General features: G+C 45.5%; 1 protein-coding gene and 1 pseudogene across 3 annotated transcripts in view; one reads left to right on the top strand and one right to left on the bottom strand.

The window, feature by feature from the left end:
* Positions 1 to 17,070, top strand: part of DSTYK (dual serine/threonine and tyrosine protein kinase) — a 54,932-nt gene that overhangs the window by 5,851 nt on the left and 32,011 nt on the right. For both annotated transcript variants that reach the window (XM_084783544.1, XM_084783545.1), the window contains exon 2: positions 13,096 to 13,484. In XM_084783544.1, coding sequence (XP_084639670.1) covers positions 13,096 to 13,484 — 389 coding nt within the window. The remainder of the gene's footprint in view (positions 1 to 13,095; positions 13,485 to 17,070) is intronic.
* Positions 10,646 to 12,082, bottom strand: LOC311598498 (small nuclear ribonucleoprotein Sm D2-like; annotated as a pseudogene). The gene has a single exon. The product of its transcript is annotated as a small nuclear ribonucleoprotein Sm D2-like (transcript).

Genomic DNA, 17,070 nt, shown 5'->3' with positions numbered 1-17,070 from the left:
TTCTACCTCCCTAATCATCCTTGCCTGAGAAAATCTGTTTCCCATGGCACAGGGACGCCTACTATTACAAAGGTTATAAAGGTATGCCTGTTCCTAAAAGGAAAAACATTGTTTTCAAACTGTAGTGTACACTGCCTTTAAGTGTCACACTTCACACATTTATTATCATTTACCATGTTTAGTTTTGAGTAATTCTGTTGTTTTTGAGGCAGTGTGTCTCATTCTGTAGCCTAGACTAGACTCAGACTTGCTCTGTGTACCTGCCTCTACTGCCTGAGCACTGGGATTATAGGCACAGTCCATGGGGCATGTCTATAATCTTAGCACTCAGGAGGCAGAGGCAGGAGGATCACTACAAGTTAGAGGCTACACAGTGAGTTACAGGCCTACCTAGCAGTACCAAGTTATTGGTACTTATTTCAGTTTGGTTGCTTTGTTTTCCAGCCTTGGGTTTTATTTGTTTGTTGAGGCAAAGAATTTACTATATCTCAGCCTCCTGAGTACTGAGATTATAGACTTGAAATGCCCAGATTTTTACATTATTCTTTAAAAAGTCTTCTAAGATTATGCCGGATACACTATTCTAATTTTAGAAATTGTGAACCATATTTTAAAAGTAACTTCACGTGTGAGTATCCTGTATTTATATTATTTCAACACTTCCCTTCTTCCAATCCCTTCATGCTTCCCCCACATCCTCCTCTTAAATTCAAATATATTTCCTCTTCTTCTAGGCACTACACCACACACACACACACACACACACACACACACACACACACACACACACACACTACTGCATCTGACTAGTGTTGTATGTCTGTTCATGGGTTTAGGGCTGAGCATCTAGGCTTGGGCAACCTATACAGCTTATCTCTGAAGAAACTGCTTTTTCCTCAGCGGTGAGACTGGGGCTTTGTGAACCTTTCCCCATGTTGGCACATTGACTGGTGTTGTCTTGTGCAGGCCTCATGCAGGCAGCCTTAATTGTTGGGAGTTCATAGAGGCAACCATGCTGAGCTTGTGCAAGTACTTCGGTAAAGAAAACATGTATGTAAGGGGCTGGAGAGATGACTCAGAGGCTAAGAGCACTGGCTGCTCTTCCAGAGCACCCAGGTTTGATTCCCAGCACCCACACAGTGGTGGCTCACAATCTTCTGTAACTCTAGTTCCAAGGGATCTGATACTCTCTTCTGGCCTCCTCAAGTACTGCGACAGATGGTACATACATATACATACATACACATACATACATACATACATACATACATACATATATACATGCATACATACATGCAGGCAAAACACTCATACACAGACATTAAAATTAAACAAATTCTCTTTTTAAAAAAACTATGAATTTAAATAAAAATCCAGTGTAGTTATTGATGTTTGTTTGTGAACTCGCTCTCTCCCATGTTCTGCCTCAGTAGGCTAAGAGAATAATAGCTCTCCCTGTGGTAAATGCCTCCCTCCAAAGCAGTCTTTGAGGGTTGAGAATGCTGCTCGGCAGTAGAGCACTTACTTTTCATGTGCAAGGCCCCAAGATTGAGCCTTAGCACTGTGAAAACAACAAAACTATCTTTTCAAAATAAACCTCAAAAACATGTTGTTGAAGCAAAGGAAAATATGTTTCACTTTGTGCTCACTGTTTAATCTGATTGCAAACTATGTCTTGATTACTTTTTGCATGCTAGCTATAGTATGTTTATTTTCCCGTGCCTACTGGATTGTGAGTGTGTAAGAGACGGACTGTTTTTATATCTGTGTTCCTGGTCCAGTAGTGCTTATGGAATTGCTTTGTATATAATGGGCAAATATCTATTATGTTATTTCTGGCAGAAGCTAGAATGATGCTGTGAAATCAAATGCAATTTAATTTCATTTCAGAAGAACATTTCCACACACTAAGAGATTTGGAGTTTTGTAGAATCACCTATATTTTGCTACTTGGATCCTTTTAAACATGCGCTTTTGATGGGTGGTTGGTTAGACTTGAGGTTCCCCACCCCACTCTTGTTTTTTACAGGTCCAACTTTTTGTTGAAGACGTTAGAAAAAGAGATTTGCTCAAAATCCCAGCACCACTGTGTCCATGTGAGGCTCCTCAGTCTCTTCCTTAGCTTCCACTTTCTCAGCTGTGGCAGCAGAGTGGAGAGGGCGGGGCTGCCTGCAGCGCTGCACCAGCTGCCGGGGCAGACCCACCAGGCCCTGCTTTGCAGACAATGTTCCCAGTGTTCCTTGTTGTTTGCTTGTCTTTTCCGAGGTGGATTTTCCTTCTGTTGCTTGCTTGGGTGGTCTTAAACTCCTAAGCTTGTGCAATCCTGATACTCCAGTCTCTAGAGTAGCTAGGGCTACAGGCATGAGGCACTGTACCTGGCTGGGCTGAAGTTAGGGTTCATGCCCTATCCAAAATTATTATTTTCATGTCCCAAAGAATGACTTTCATGCAGTACCAACTAGAGCACAGTGCCATCGATGTATGAGAAATAGGTCCTTAAAGTTCATGTGCTCAGCCACTCTTTATGTAAGCCATTCTACCCACCGGCCTGAGGCTGGTCAGTCCAGGTTGCAGTTAGGATTAGCATTTCATTGGCCCCTGTGGAGAATAGTCTACAGACTGTTGCCCACTTAACTATCACCTGTCTTTGAAGGGATGCAGTAGGGCATATAAACCGGAAGACCTAAACTGGGCATGGTGGCACACACCTTTAATCTCAGTAGATCTCGGTGAGTTTGAAGCCAGCCTGGTCTACAGATAGAGCTTCAGAATAGCCAGGGCTATGCAGAGAGACCCTGTCTCAAAAACAAAACAAAGCAAACAAACAAGACTGAAGACCTGAATTCAAGCCCAAGATTCCATACAGAACAAGGAAAAAAACCAATTGCTTCTGTAAAGTGTCCCCTGACCTCTTCAGGCATGTTCACAATGCATAAATGTTCTTACGTGCACACACACATCACACACACACACACACACACACACACACACACACACACACACCACGGCATTGATAAAAAGAGTTGAGGGATGGGGGTTGGCTCAGTAGTAGAGAGAGCTTACTTGACTGCTAGAAGAAGCAGCACACTTTGAAAAGGAGCTGAGGTATCCTGCACACTCTGTGAATAGTGATGATTGTCTGTTTGTGTGGTTCAAGGCAGAATGCATCCATTACCGTAAGTGATCGTCCCGCCTCAGCCTTTCTTAAAGAGCGTGAGGCTCCTGTGGAAATATGGCTTCCCCACACATGAGAGTTGTAAGGCCCAAGGTGAGTTTACCCTGCATGTGAGCAAACAGCCCGTAGGATAATGGGGATTTTGCCCCTGTGGTATAGGGAATCGATGATAATGATGGGTGTGAAGCAGGTGCGTGTTGTCTGCCTCCCAGAACTTGCTGGGGACCCTTGTGGGGCACCCAGTCTCTGTACAGGCCCTCTCTGGGCTTGAAGATTCAGGTCTTTGGTGGTCTTGGGCTCTTGGAACTTGAGGCCTGACAGAGAACGTGTGAGATGGTGGTTTTACTCTTGCTTTGAGCTGTGTAAGTCAGGGTTTCTGATAAAGTCCCCTTGTGCATAATGATCCTCTCAACTTCAGACCAAAACCCTGAAGGAAGTCGGCCACGGCGTGGGGAGCCATTGGCATCCGCTGTCCCTGTCTGAAGCGGCAGTCTTACGCAGCATACTTTCTGCCCTCTCTTGGCTAATGAATGGTTTGGATGTGTTCCCCAGCCTGAGCTGCGAGGCTGTGGGAAGCTTTGGAATTGGGCTTCTCTTCCCTGAGGCTCTGTTCTCTGGGCGGAAGATGGAAGCAGGACTTCAGAGCTGTTTTGCTTTTCACACGTCCAGCTAATTGATGCATCAGAATTGTTCTGAGGAAGAATGTCTTGGTTATGTATTCATAAAAGCCTTCGAGTTTTAAAATCCATTTCTTTTTAAAAGTGCCTTTTATTTCTTTACTTGGCTGGATGTAAAGTATCTAAATTTAGATTAATCAGATTAAGAGCTTTAATGCCTTATTATGTCAGATTGATGCCACTTTGCTGGCTTTTATCCTTTCTACCCAGAGAGTTGGGATAGAATTTCCCAGAACTCCTCCCTTCCCTCTCTTCCTCTCTTTTTTTCTCCATCTCTTTCCCTCTCTCCCTCTGTCTTTCTCTCCCCCTTCCTCCCCACCCCACCCCCTGCCCCAACTTTGCAGAGCCCAGCTGCAGCGAGGATACAAGACTTGTTTCTGTGAAAACTTTCTATTCAGATTAGAGAGAGCATAGCTGAGCTGTTTCCGAGTTTTCTTTCTAGGAAAACTTTAGCTTTTAGTGTGTGAAGACAAGTTAAGTGCAAGGAAGGATGGGGAGGAAAATGTCCAGGAGGAGAAAAGGTTTTGGCATACTAGGCCCCTCTAGGGAAATTACTTCATTTTGTTCTTTCTTGCTTTTGTATCTTTTTTGAGTTAGGGTTTCTCCAGCTGTCCTGGACTCACTTTGTAGACCAGGCTGCCCTTGAACTCACAGAGATTCACCTGCCTCTGCTTCCCTGAGTGCTGGGATTAAAGATGTGGGCCACCGCCTAGCTTCACTTTTTCATTTTATTTTCTTTCTTTTTTTTTTTTTAAGGTTTATTTATTTATTATTATGTATACAGTGCATGCCTGCATGTACATCTGCAGGCCAGAAGAGGGCATCAGATTACATTATAGATGGTTGTGAGCCACCATATGGTTGCTGGGAATTGAACTCAGGACCTCTGGAGGAACAGTCAGTACCCTTAACCTCTGAGCCATCTCTCCAACCCTCACTTTTTCTTGAAAGAACAATTGACTTGCTCTCTGGTGCTTATTCCATGGAGAGACAGAGAATTCCTAGCAGTGTAACCTGGAAAAGCGGTCTTTTAAAGTGTGGGAGGGAGGATGCCTGTTCCTGAGGGAGCAGAAGGGGCCAGTGCAGGCACCTTAAGGGCAAGCTTCTCTGCAGGCTTCTTCACTAATGAGCTTATAAGCAGATCTGTTGGAGTACTGCTGCCTTGACTCACAGGTCTGGATTCTAAATTTCATTCTGAACTACTTACATTATTGCCCTGAAAACACCATCTTCCCCAAGAGGGAGCAGTAAGCCAGAGGAAGATCCAGGAGGGTGGGCAGGAGTGAGGACAAGGAAGGAACTTTTTTTTTCTTTTTTCTTATCTTTTTTCTTTTTTAAGACAGGGTTTCTCTGTGTAGCCCTGGCTGTCCTAGAACTTGCTCTATAGACCAGGCTGGCTTCAAACAGAGATCTGCCTGCTTCTGCCTCCCTCGTGGATTAAAGGTGAGCGCCACCACAACCTGGCTAAGGAACTGTTATTAAGCTATTTAAAAATATACCAAAGCTGTGGGCTGCGGCACATGCCTGTAATCCCAGCACTCAGGAGGCAGAAGCACGAGGATCTCTGTGAGTTCAAGGTCAGCCTGATCTACAAAGTGAATCTAGGACAGCCAAGACTATATATAGAAGCCCTGTCTTGGAAAACAAACAAACAAAAGATTTTCCCCTGTAGGGTCAAAGTATGTCTCTTGGTCTCTTTATTTCCTGAGATCTAGACCTGTGTCTTTACGGTATGTCCTTTGGGGTCAATAAAGAAAAAGTATTTTGAAATACTTTCAAAGGCACATAAACTCTTTCAGAAGCCTGAAAAGGGCTCATCTATTTGCTTCATACAGTTCCCCAGTTGATGCCTATTCCCCATAGTATGTCTTGTCTTTTTGGAGCCTTTTAAGAACAAGATGCCAGCAGGTTGCCTCATCTCTAAAAACTCCAGTGCACCTCACCCAAACAAGGACATGCTTCCACATATGCAGCTCTCCAAATCAGGACGTTAGTGTGGATGCACTGCCTTCCAGTCCTTGGCCTCGTTGGGGTGCACTGACAGTCCCCACACGTGTCCCTCACGTTTTCACTGAACACACGTCATCACTCCTCTTCAGACTCCCTGAGTCAGGAGCAGTTTCCTGGCCCTTCGCCTGACATCTGTGCTTTGACAAGTTAAGGGAAAGGCCTTACATTGTGTAGGAAGATCTTAATCTGGATCTGCATGTCACTTGGGACACGAGACTCAGTTGTGAGGCCTCATCAAGATTTTTAGAGACATGACCTGCCACATTCCACCTCGCAGATTATGTGCTGCTGCCTGCCTTCTGGACACATTAGACTTGGTCACTAGTTAGGTGGCGGTCACTTAGGTCTCCACTGTGACTTCACCGTTGTTCCCTCGGCTCTCGATTCCTCTTCTGTGGGAATGTATTCTTAAATTTCGCCAATAGCCGATCCCTCAAAATCCTTTTGTTCTCAACTTATGGGTCCCAACCCCTTCAGGGTTGAAGGACCCATTCACAAGAGTCTCCTGAGACCATTGGAAAACACAGATATTTACACTACGGTTCACCACAGTAGCACAATTACGGTTATGAAGTGGAAACAAAATAACTTCATGGTTGGGGGTCGCTACAGCATGAGGAACTGCATTAAAGGGTTGCAGCACCAGGCAGGCTGAGAGCCACTGCCCTCGACCTAGCACCCACTGACAATTTTCACCTGCTCAGTGGTAGTTTGTCCACCATTCTTTCTGTCTGCCTGTTGCTATTTTGCTGTAAAGAGGATCTTTTCTTTCTTTATATTGTGTGGATTTGGATCTGGGAATTTTTGAATGGGTCACAACTTTTAGTATTTTTTTTTATTTTATGCATAAATTACCCTGTTTGGTTAGTGAGTCCCTTTTCAGGCTGATGTGTCCTCAACTTTGAATTGTTCCCAATTTAATATGCTTTCTTACAAGTGGCAGAACCTAAGGCCTCTGTGAAGTGTGTGCCTGGCTTCCTTCTAGAAATTGTTTCCATTTCTGCATCTGTAACATTCTAGCTGCCTGGTGGTGTTTCTGTTCCCTGTGCACTGTGGTGGTGCCAGGAGCACTTTCACTCAGAAAGGAACTTGTCTTTATTTGTTAATGTAGCTCCTGGGGGGTACCAGCTGCTAGGGAAGCCTCCTTTCTCTTTCCAGTCTAGGACAACCTGTATGATATTTAAAACATGAAGGTCTTCCCAGGGCTGTCACACAGAATAGCTTTAGCCAGTCTTTAGCAGCTGGGCTTGAGCTTTCAGTAAGAGCTGTCTCCACTTCAGCTTTTCACCTCCAAATACCATCCCTTCCGTCACAGTTCCTGGCCTACTTGGTCCTAGAGCTTTAAAACTCAGGCTACTCAAACATGTGTTTCCATAAGTCAGGTGTCTCCTGTACCATTCAGTCTCTTATATTTAGTGGATGCTCAGAGAGTTCTTTAGAAATGACAAATACATTTCTCGTTTAGAAAATTTTTATTTAAGCTCCTAGGAATTTCACAGCTCAATACTTTGAAACCTGTAGTAGAAAGACTGTGCAGCATTTCTTTTTCCACTTAGGATGGATCCTTTCCTCTACTCTTGGCACATGTAGCTAATGTAAAAGTAAAACATCACTACTCATTGTGGAAATGTATGTTTGTGTTATGGTTCCTTTCAATAATTATAAAATCAATTTCATTTGCTTTTAAACGGGGCTTATGGTAGCTTGCCATAAAAGGACATACTATATATGGAAGTTAAGTTAAAAATGAGATAAACAGATGAAAAGGAAAGAAAGGAAGAAAGGAAAGAAAGAAAGAAGGCCCTGAAGGTTGGTTGTGGTGGCATACACTTGCATACCCAACAGTAGGAAGGCAGAGGCAGGAGGATTATAAATTTGAGCCCAGCCTAAGCTCAGAATGAGACCCTGTCTCTAACAAACAGACAAACGGAGGGAAGCACATGTGCTTGGGCACCAGCTGAATTAAGACTTGCATGACTCTGAAGTCCTTGCCAGGCAGTGACACCTTTCCTTCTTTGTCCCAAGGGTCACAATCCAGTCTCCTGAGGCAAAACCAGGAACAAGAGCAAAGCACAGTGAAGGATTGAATTGGTTTTGTGTGCATGGAGCTGCACAAACGATGACTCCTAAAGCCAGGGCACACGATTGTAGCACTCAGGTTTGTGTAGAACGACCCCAGCTGGGGTATGATGTAATAGTAGAGGCAGAGGGGGAGGCCCGGCGTTGGCTGGCTATGCAGTCTCTGGGGCTTTTTATAGAGCCCTCTTTCCCTCAGTATGCAGCCAGACACTGCTAAAACCAAGAGAAAAGCAATGAAGTATGGTGGCTCACATCAGTAATCCCAACACTTACAAGGGGAGGCAGGAAGATTACATGAGTTCAAGGCCAGCCTGGGCTACCAAGAGAGCCTGTCTCAAAAAACAAACAAACAAAAACAAACAAACAAACAAAAAAACCCACTCCGCCCCTTCCAAAAGGATTTACTTTCATTCATGTACATGCTGTGTGTGCCATGAGTGACAGGTGCCTGCAGAAACCAATAGAGCATTGGATCTCTTGGAACTAGAGTTGCCTGCATTGTCTGCTGTGAGTTTTGTGACATGAGTGATTGTGAGATAGATTGTGAATTGTCTGACAAGAGGGATGGGAGCTGAACTCAGGTCCTCAGGAAGAGCAGTAAGTGCTGTAAGTACTGAGCCATCTCTCCAGCCCGTTTGTTTGTTTATTGTTTTTTTAAGACAGGGTTGTTTTCCCCTCTTCCTCTTCTTTCAAGACAGGGTTTCTCTGTGTAGCCTTGGCTTGATTTGTAGACCAGGCTGGCCTCGATCTCACAGGGAAACATCTTGGTGGGGGCATTGTCTTGCTGCTGACACCAAGGTATAGCTCTGCACAGCGTGTTCAACTCCGCAGAGAAGCCTAGGTTGCTTTTGGTTTGTTTTTTAAAGTCTATTTCTTAATTTATAAATGAGGACAAAACATATCTGGCAGAATTGAGTACATTGAGATCAGGCAAATAGAGATCAGTGTTTATAAAGAGATAAAAAATATTACCTAGAACAAATAAACACAATGGCTTACTTTTTCGTACTTCTTCCTCCTAAGCCTTTGTTAGAAGGAAGTTCAGTCAGGATAACTCTGTATTTAAGAACTATCACCGTGAAGAAAAGTCCAAGAGATAAAGCCTTGGTTTGCACTTAGGGCAATTTGATTTGAATTTTCCTGTAGTCAGAGTTGGCAGGGTTAATGTGCCCCAGCTGAGAAGCCCCCCACTGCTACCTTCTGGCAGCCCATATGCAGATGCGGCTGTATTAATCACCAGAAAACCCGATTCACTCACTAGCCCTGTAAGTGTCTGGGAGGCAGCTGCTGCAGCTCAGAAGCAGGTTGCCTTCCTCCCTCCAATGTCAGACACAGCTTTTAATCTTTTCTTTAGAATGTGCTAAGAGTGCATTGTAGGTCCTTAGAGCCCCTGGCTAGTCTAGTCACTTTTGATCTGTACTTAATAGTAGTTCAGGAGGAGCTTTCATTATTAAATTCATGCACAATTTAAAAATAAAAACAGCAAGGCATGGTGACACGCCTTTAGTAATCAGAGGCATGTGGATCTCTGAATTCTAGGCCAGCCTTATCTACTTACTGGCCAGACTAGCCAGGGCTGCATAGTAAGACCCTGTCTCAGAATAGCAACAACAACCAGACCAGCTAAAACTAGAATTTGAGGGGCTGGAGAGATGGCTCAGTGGTTAAGAGCACTGACTGCTCTTGCAGAGGTCCTGAGTTCAATTCCCAGCAACCATATGGTGGCTCACAACCATTTATAATGTGATTTAAAATAAATTTTTAAAAAACTAGAATTTGATACTGGAAAGAGTATTAAAGATGGTCAAACTCTTTCAGTTCATAGATAAGCAGTGTAAGAAAGGATCAGAAAATCACCCCACAGCTGCTCCTGTTGCCAGCTGCGCTCCTGTCACAAAGGTACCCAGAGAAGGAAGAACATCCCATCTGCTTTCAGCTTCATTTCTCTCACACACTTCAAATCCTACAGACGAAAGGCTACAGCTTCATGGAGGAAGAGAGGGCTTGGATAGTGTTATGTTGAAAAACGAGACAGCAGTGCCCATGATGAAGGCCTTCCTAGCTCAGCTTGCACATGGAATCCTGGCAGGGTGACTGGAATCAGGAGGCAGAACTGGGCTCAACCGCAGCCCCCTTGCCATTGCACTAGTTTTGGATGCTTTGACTGTAGCAGTTTGCATCTCAGACTATTTTTGCAGGAGAGATGGAGCATGGGAAGGTGATGATTTGGGTCAGATGAATAATGGGGCGTGTCTCTGTGGTTTGGGCTGGTGCAGCATGCTTTATTGGCTTTCCTGTTGCTGATAGATGTGTCAGAGGTGTTCTGAAAGAGGCTTAGTTGGTTTTCTTTATTACCTACTCTGCTAGAGGAAGCAACAGTGATAGAACTCACTTAAGGCTGTTGGTTTGCTTTACCTATAAAAGTGCTTTTATGATAGGAATGTTAAGGTTGTCAGTGGAACAGACACTTTGGCACTTAAGTGAGAACCTGGGAAGGGCTAGGAAAAGAGGAAAACGGGGACATGGAAACAAGAGTAAAGGCAGGCTAGCTAGAATCTTTTCCAGTTCTGCAGTTCTGTTTTCCCCACAGCTACTCACTCTGTAAAGATGGTGATTTTAGGAATGATGGTTTGCTTAAAACTGTTCATCACGATGCTGTGCTTTGTAAATACTAGAGTCACTTCTGTAGACAACTCTTCACAACAAACAAACAAAACCACACAGGGCTTTATTTCCATTCTTGGGGCAGGGCTTGGCAGGGCAGCGAGACAGTGGGCTCTCACAGACAGGGGGAGGGCTCCACTCTACTTGCCCGCCATGAGTGGGTTCCACAGCACCACGACCACTGAGTCCCCGCGCAGGAACATCTTGGAGATGTAGCGGTCCTTGTTGACAGGCTTGGACGTCTTCTTGCCCTTACCGCTCTTGGGGACCTCGGTCTACATCTCCTTCACGTTCTCCAGCACCATGTCGCAGTGCCTGTCAAAGCCTTAACCCGGCCCAGCGGCTTCTTGTTGTTGCCACAGCTAATGAGCACTTGCGTGTTGTTCTTGACTGACTGTGTGAGCGCCCACAGGGACCTGTGTTGAATTCCTCCTCTTCTTCCCGCTTCTGCAGCTCCTCTGGGGTCATCTCGCTCTTGGGTTTGTTGAGGAGACTCATGGTGAAGATTTCCCTCGCAGACCACTCAACCTATGAGTTCTTACACAGCACAAGTATACAACATTCAAACACTGTCAGTGATTGTGTTGGGTGTCGAGGATGCAGAGGAACAGGAAGGTTCTTCATGCTCTGATTCTTAGAAACAGTAATAGAAGATCCTCTGCTCTGTATGGTATATGTTACGGTGTGGAGTACACAAAGGCACATGGCACTCAGGGTTGCCCATTGCTCTTTGCTAAGCAGTCACACAGACAATTGGACGTGCCTTCCTGCTTTAGAGTGTAGGCCAGAGATTAGACCTGTAGCCTGGTGTTCACTCTCATTTTGTTTCATGTTTTGGTTTTTTTGAGACAGAGTTTCTCTGTGTAGCCTTGGCTGTCCTGGAACTCACTCTGTAGACCAGGCTGGCCTCGAACTCAGAATCTGCCTGCTTCTGCCTCCCAGGTGCTGGGATTAAAGGCGTGTGCCACCACCACTCTTGTACTTGTTAAATACCGTGTATAGAAGCAGGCACTCAGGAAACGTTCTCTACATTTTTAGAGGAGCCCGTCTCTTTCCTGGAAGAGGAAGTTTCCTGTTTTAGTGTTGCTGAGGCCAGGGTGCTGCACTCATAGACATGAAACAGAAGGCCATAATAAATGTGGAGAGAGACTTAGGGAGGACAGACCTCTTGAGCCTTCTGGTGACGTCACTTGTGGAAGATAAGCGAACATGAGGCAGGTATGTTCTGAAGAAGAACTACCTTTTCAATGAGTCAGGCCTCTTCCTTCAGGAACAACAGCCCACAAATAGTTTGATATAATCTATTGTTAGGTGACTAAAACAAAGAGTATCACAGTATAATTACCGTAAGCTTCAATTATGACATGTGTGTTTGGCTCAAAGGTTGGCTTTCTCGAATCTTAGATGTTGGGAGATCCCTTTACTGAAGCAATTTGAGAGTGGGTTTCTAGGAACCAATCCCATATTATTTCCCAAGCAGGTGTTCAAGCTGTTTGGTCTCTGTAATACTACTGAAATCTGTTTGAGGAAGTGAGCCCTTTAGATCAATGGTGGTATCCTCAGAGGAGATTATTTTTGAGATCATATCTCTTAGATTTGCCTAGATTTTATCCTGCTGGGTAGTTTTGTTCCTTTGTCTTACTCATGGCTTACAAAGAGCATGGCTTGACTAGGGAGTATAATCTCAATTAAGCATCCAGTGTCTTGAGAACGCTTGGCAGCTGGGGCGCTGGTGTCAGCTACCAGGGTGATGAACTGGGAAGCACTTTAAAGCTCATGCCAGTCAGAGAGGTTTTCACTGCTCGCCCCATGTGTGTATGTATTAGCATTTAGGCATAAAATAAGTGTAAATGAGGAGCATAAGCTAAAACCTAAAAGGCCAGTGCAGCTAAGTGTTATTTTTCTATAAGTTAAATTTATTTATTTTTATTTTATGTGCATTAGTGTTTTGTTTGCATATTTATCTGTGTGAGGATATCAAATCATCTGGAACTGGAGTTACAGATAGTTGTAAGCTGCCGAATGGGTGCTGGAAATTGAACCCCGGTCCTCTGGAAGAGCAGCCAGTGAGTGCTCTTAACTGCTGAGCCATCTCTCCTGCCCTGTGCCTCAGAAGGAAGGTTTTAAATTTGATATATCTAGAATATAATTTCTACTTGGACTCAGACCCTAGTTATTGCCGTTTAGTGACCTTGCATTTGTGATGGAATCCTTGTAAACTCCTTAAGATGTCCCTCCTCTGTAGGAAAGAGGAGGGACTGTCAGCTCACTGTCGCCTTTTTTTAGTAGGATGTTTGTTTTCCATGATGCCAGGTGACTATTTGACATTTGAAGAACATTTTCTAACTAGTGCCTTTTCCCAATACCTGCTCTAGCCAGAAGTTTCCTGGATGTTTTCCCTCTAGGACTCTGCCATTGCAGTTGAGTCTCTGTACCCTCCTCACTCTATATCTACTTCTTTTTCCTCCACTCTCCCTACTCCCCAACCAGGCCAGCTGAGCTGCATTTCCTTCCCGCCTAAGGAAGAGGAGTATCTCCAGCAGATGGTGGATTGCCTTCCCTGCATACTGATCCTCGGCCAGGACTGTAATGCCAAGTGCCAGCTGCTGAACCTGCTGCTGGGGGTGCGGGTGCTGCCCACCCTCAAGCTGGACACCGACAAGAGCTGTAAGCTTCGGCGCCTTCGCTTCACCTATGGGACTCAGACTCGGGTCAGCCTGGCACTCCCCGGTCAGTATGAACTAGTGCACACGCTGGCTGCACACCAGGACAACTGGGAGACCATCCCTGAGGAGGACTTGGAGGTCCAAGAAGACAGTGAGGATGCTGCTCATGTGTTAGCTGAGCTCGAGGTGACAATGCACCATGCTCTCCTGCAGGTACCGGCTTCACACATGCCTGCACCAGCTTCCTTTCTGACTTTCAGCAAAGTAGTCTGGTGCTGAGCTCTGGGCTCTGGAAGGAACACAGGCTGAGAGGGCTGGAATCCATGAAGCTGAGTGAGCACGGGGGTAGCGGTTTCATGCCTGCCTCTGCTCAGCATACTGTAGGGCCCTGGGGAACAGGCAGGGAAGGATATGTGATCAGTGCGTCTTGACAAGATCTTACAGAGTAGATATTATCAAAGTTAGAAGGCCCTTTTGTTTTAGTAAGAAGAGATTGCTAGAACTGTCTCTAGCCATCCCCTGCCCCTTTCTCTCTCTTTGGTTTTTTGAGACAGGGTTTCTCTGTGTAGCCTTGGCTGTCTTGGACTCACTTTGTAGACCAGGCTGGCCTCGAACTCACAGAGATCCACCTGCCTCTGCCTCTGCCCTCTGCCTTCTGCCCTCTGCCTCTGCCCTCTGCCTCTGCCTTCTGCCTCTGCCTCTGCCTCTGCCTCTGCCTCTTGCCTTCTGCCTCTGCCTTCTGCCTCTGCCTTCTGCCTCTGCCTCTGCCTCTGCCTCTGCCTCTGCCTTCTGCCTCTGCCTTCTGCCTTCTGCCCTCTGCCTTCTGCCTCTGCCTTCTGCCTTCTGCCCTCTGCCTTCTGCCTCTGCCCTCTGCCTCTGCCTTCTGCCTCTGCCTCTGCCTCTGCCTCTGCCTTCTGCCTCTGCCTTCTGCCTCTGCCTTCTGCCTTCTGCCCTCTGCCTTCTGCCTTCTGCCTTCTGCCTTCTGCCCTCTGCCTTCTGCCTCTGCCTTCTGCCTCTGCCTTCTGCCTTCTGCCCTCTGCCTTCTGCCTTCTGCCTTCTGCCTTCTGCCCTCTGCCTTCTGCCTTCTGCCTTCTGCCTCTGCCTTCTGCCTCTGCCTTCTGCCTCTGCCTCTGCCTCTTGAGTGCTGAGAATGTGAACACTAGCTGTTAACTTACCGAATGGGGCAGCTCATTTCCCAGCCTTATAAGGGACAAGGAACACTGGTCTGATTCAATATAAGGGAACAAAGTTGCCCTTTCATTTGAAGAATACCTTGGCTTTTTTATGTAAACTCCCAAAGAAAGCACAGGTGTTGTGCCATCTCTGTATTGTGTTGCTGCTCCATTCCTGCCTCACACTGGAAGGCCTTCTCTCTTTTTCTGGCCTTCCTTTGCTTCTAGCTTGCTAGGACCACACCGTAGCTAGACTCAAATGGGGGTTGGTGAAGGATGTGATAGTTGGGTCAGAGCAGGTAGGATTAAAAGAGCACAGCAGTGCTCAAAATTCAGGGCTCATCACCTTGGCTGGCAGTGCCGCTCGAGATGGGCTGGTGTGGCTGGCCCACCTGGGATAGTTCTTCTGCCTTTGTTATACCTCGCCATATACCTCTCTTCTGAGATACTTGGTCTCTCTATCAGGGTACGAGTCTGGCAGGCAATCTTCTCAGTTCCTTCAGCGTGTTTCTTGATTCCTTTTTCGGGGAGTAGGATGGGGTTGAGACAGAGTGTCTCTGTGTAGCCCTGGCTATTCTGGAGCTGACCTCACAGAGATCTACCTGCCTCTGCCTGGCCTGTTTCTTATATATTTATGTGCTAGAGAGGAATATATAACAATCCCCATTTTCTCTCGGTCCATGTTTAGTGGTGGGTTTCCTCTGTTTTCAGACACTCTACTGCTGAGCCACACCAGCCCTATTTTGGTTAAATTTCTAGTGTTTTATTTGAATTGATTGATTGATTGGTTTTGGTGTGTGTCTGTAAGCCAGAGCAGTATGTCAGGTGCCTTCCTCAATCATATTCCAGCTCATTCTATTTTGAAGATCTATTTTTATTTTATGTGTATTAGTGTTCTGCCTGCAGGTGTATCTGTGCATATGTGTACGGTACCTGTGGAGGCCAGAAGAGGGCACTGGATCCCATGGAAGAGGAGTTACGTAGGGTTGTTAGCTGCGATCCGGTGCTGAGACTCAAACCTGGATCATCTGGAAGAGCAGCCAGTGTCCTTACTTGCTCTGCCATCTTTCCAGTCCTTCCTCCTTATTTTTGGAGATAGGGGCTCTCATTCAACCTGAAGGTTACTGTTTTAGTGAGGCTGGCCAGCCGGCAAGCTCTTGAGATCTGCCTGTCTGCCTCCTACCACTGGGGTTACAAGCCACCCCACTATGCCTGGCTTTATGGGGATGGTAGGTATTTGAGCTCAGTCTTGTGGCTTGCACAGGAAGTGCTCTTACCCTATAAGCTATCTCCACAGCCCCTTGCTTTTAGTTTCTTAAATTAATTTACTTTTCTTCCATGAATTGAATTGATATAACAAAGTCACAACAAAGAAAAGTACAACAAGTTGTCCCTTGAGTGTATATATGAGCACATTTCTTTTTTAAAAAATTTTTTAAAAATTAATTTATTCATATTACATCTCAGTTGTTAGCCCATCCCTTGTATCCTCCCATTCCTCCCTTCCTCCCACTTCCCCCCTACTCCTCTCCTCTATGTCTGTGTCTGAGGGGATGAGCACATTTCTTACTACTGAGAGCTCCCATGCTTTCTGCTGATAGATGGTGTGTGTGTGTGTGTGTGTGTGTGTGTGTGTGTGTGTGTGTGTGTATACGTGCTCACACACAGGCCCCCCACCCCTTCATAATTGAGGAGGGTACTGGGATTACAATACCTGAGCGGCCTTTTCTTGGCTGAAATTCTCTAGTTTCTCATGCTCTTTCCTGTGGCAGATGAGGCTCCCCTTAAGCAGTTTCTCCAGACTTTCCTTCTTCTCCACTGGTTTTGATGTGGAGCTGGGAGCAGACTCCAGGGATTCTAAGTTTAGCGTCCTATGATGCTGAGCCCGCTGGGGGCTTTGTCGCTGCTGTGGATTTGGCTTCCACTCTTTCACCACAGGCTTTCATCTGTTGAATAATGGAGATGCTTAGCTCAATTCTTGGAGCAGGACACAGCTACCTGAAGAGTGTTCATGCCCATGAAAAAAAAGTACTTTGTTCAGCTCCAGCTATATTTAGGATAAATGAGTTCATGCTTCTGTTTGATTTGGAGAGGGGGTGGCAAAGAAAGGAAACATTTAGCTGAAGGAAACCAAAAGTGAATTAGGGGAAATGGATGTCCCTTTGAGCTGTCAAAGTATCAAAGCAGAATTTCCCCGTGCCCTCTTATACAATGGTCATTCTTCTAATATGTTAAATGTCCTCATAACCTCACCATTTTCAGAATATTCCATATTAGACTAACTTTTACTAACTCACACTGCATGGTGTTGCCAATTTGCTAGTTCTGGATCCCCTGAGAGTCCTGGTTTATACTTCAATAAGAGGAACATTGTTAAGTCATAAGTATTTGAGACCTTACCTAGTGTTCAAATGTGGCATTTCACCCCAGTTGGCAGCACATTTCATAATTCCTCATACAAAGCATTTTTTATGCAAAAGTACTTCCCTACCCCCATCTGCTTCTAGCATCTGCATCTACCCACCTCCTTTTAAAATTTCTTCTTACAGGGCTAATGGAACAGTTGTCTGCCTCACACCTCACACTTGTACACTGTGGCGGTAATAGAGCGTGAGTGTGTGTGAGAG

This window comes from Acomys minous (genome assembly GCF_964271855.1).
Source record: "Acomys minous genome assembly, chromosome: 1".
In the NCBI taxonomy this organism is placed as follows: Eukaryota; Metazoa; Chordata; class Mammalia; order Rodentia; family Muridae; genus Acomys; species Acomys minous.
This window is presented reverse-complemented; position numbering and strand designations above follow the sequence as displayed.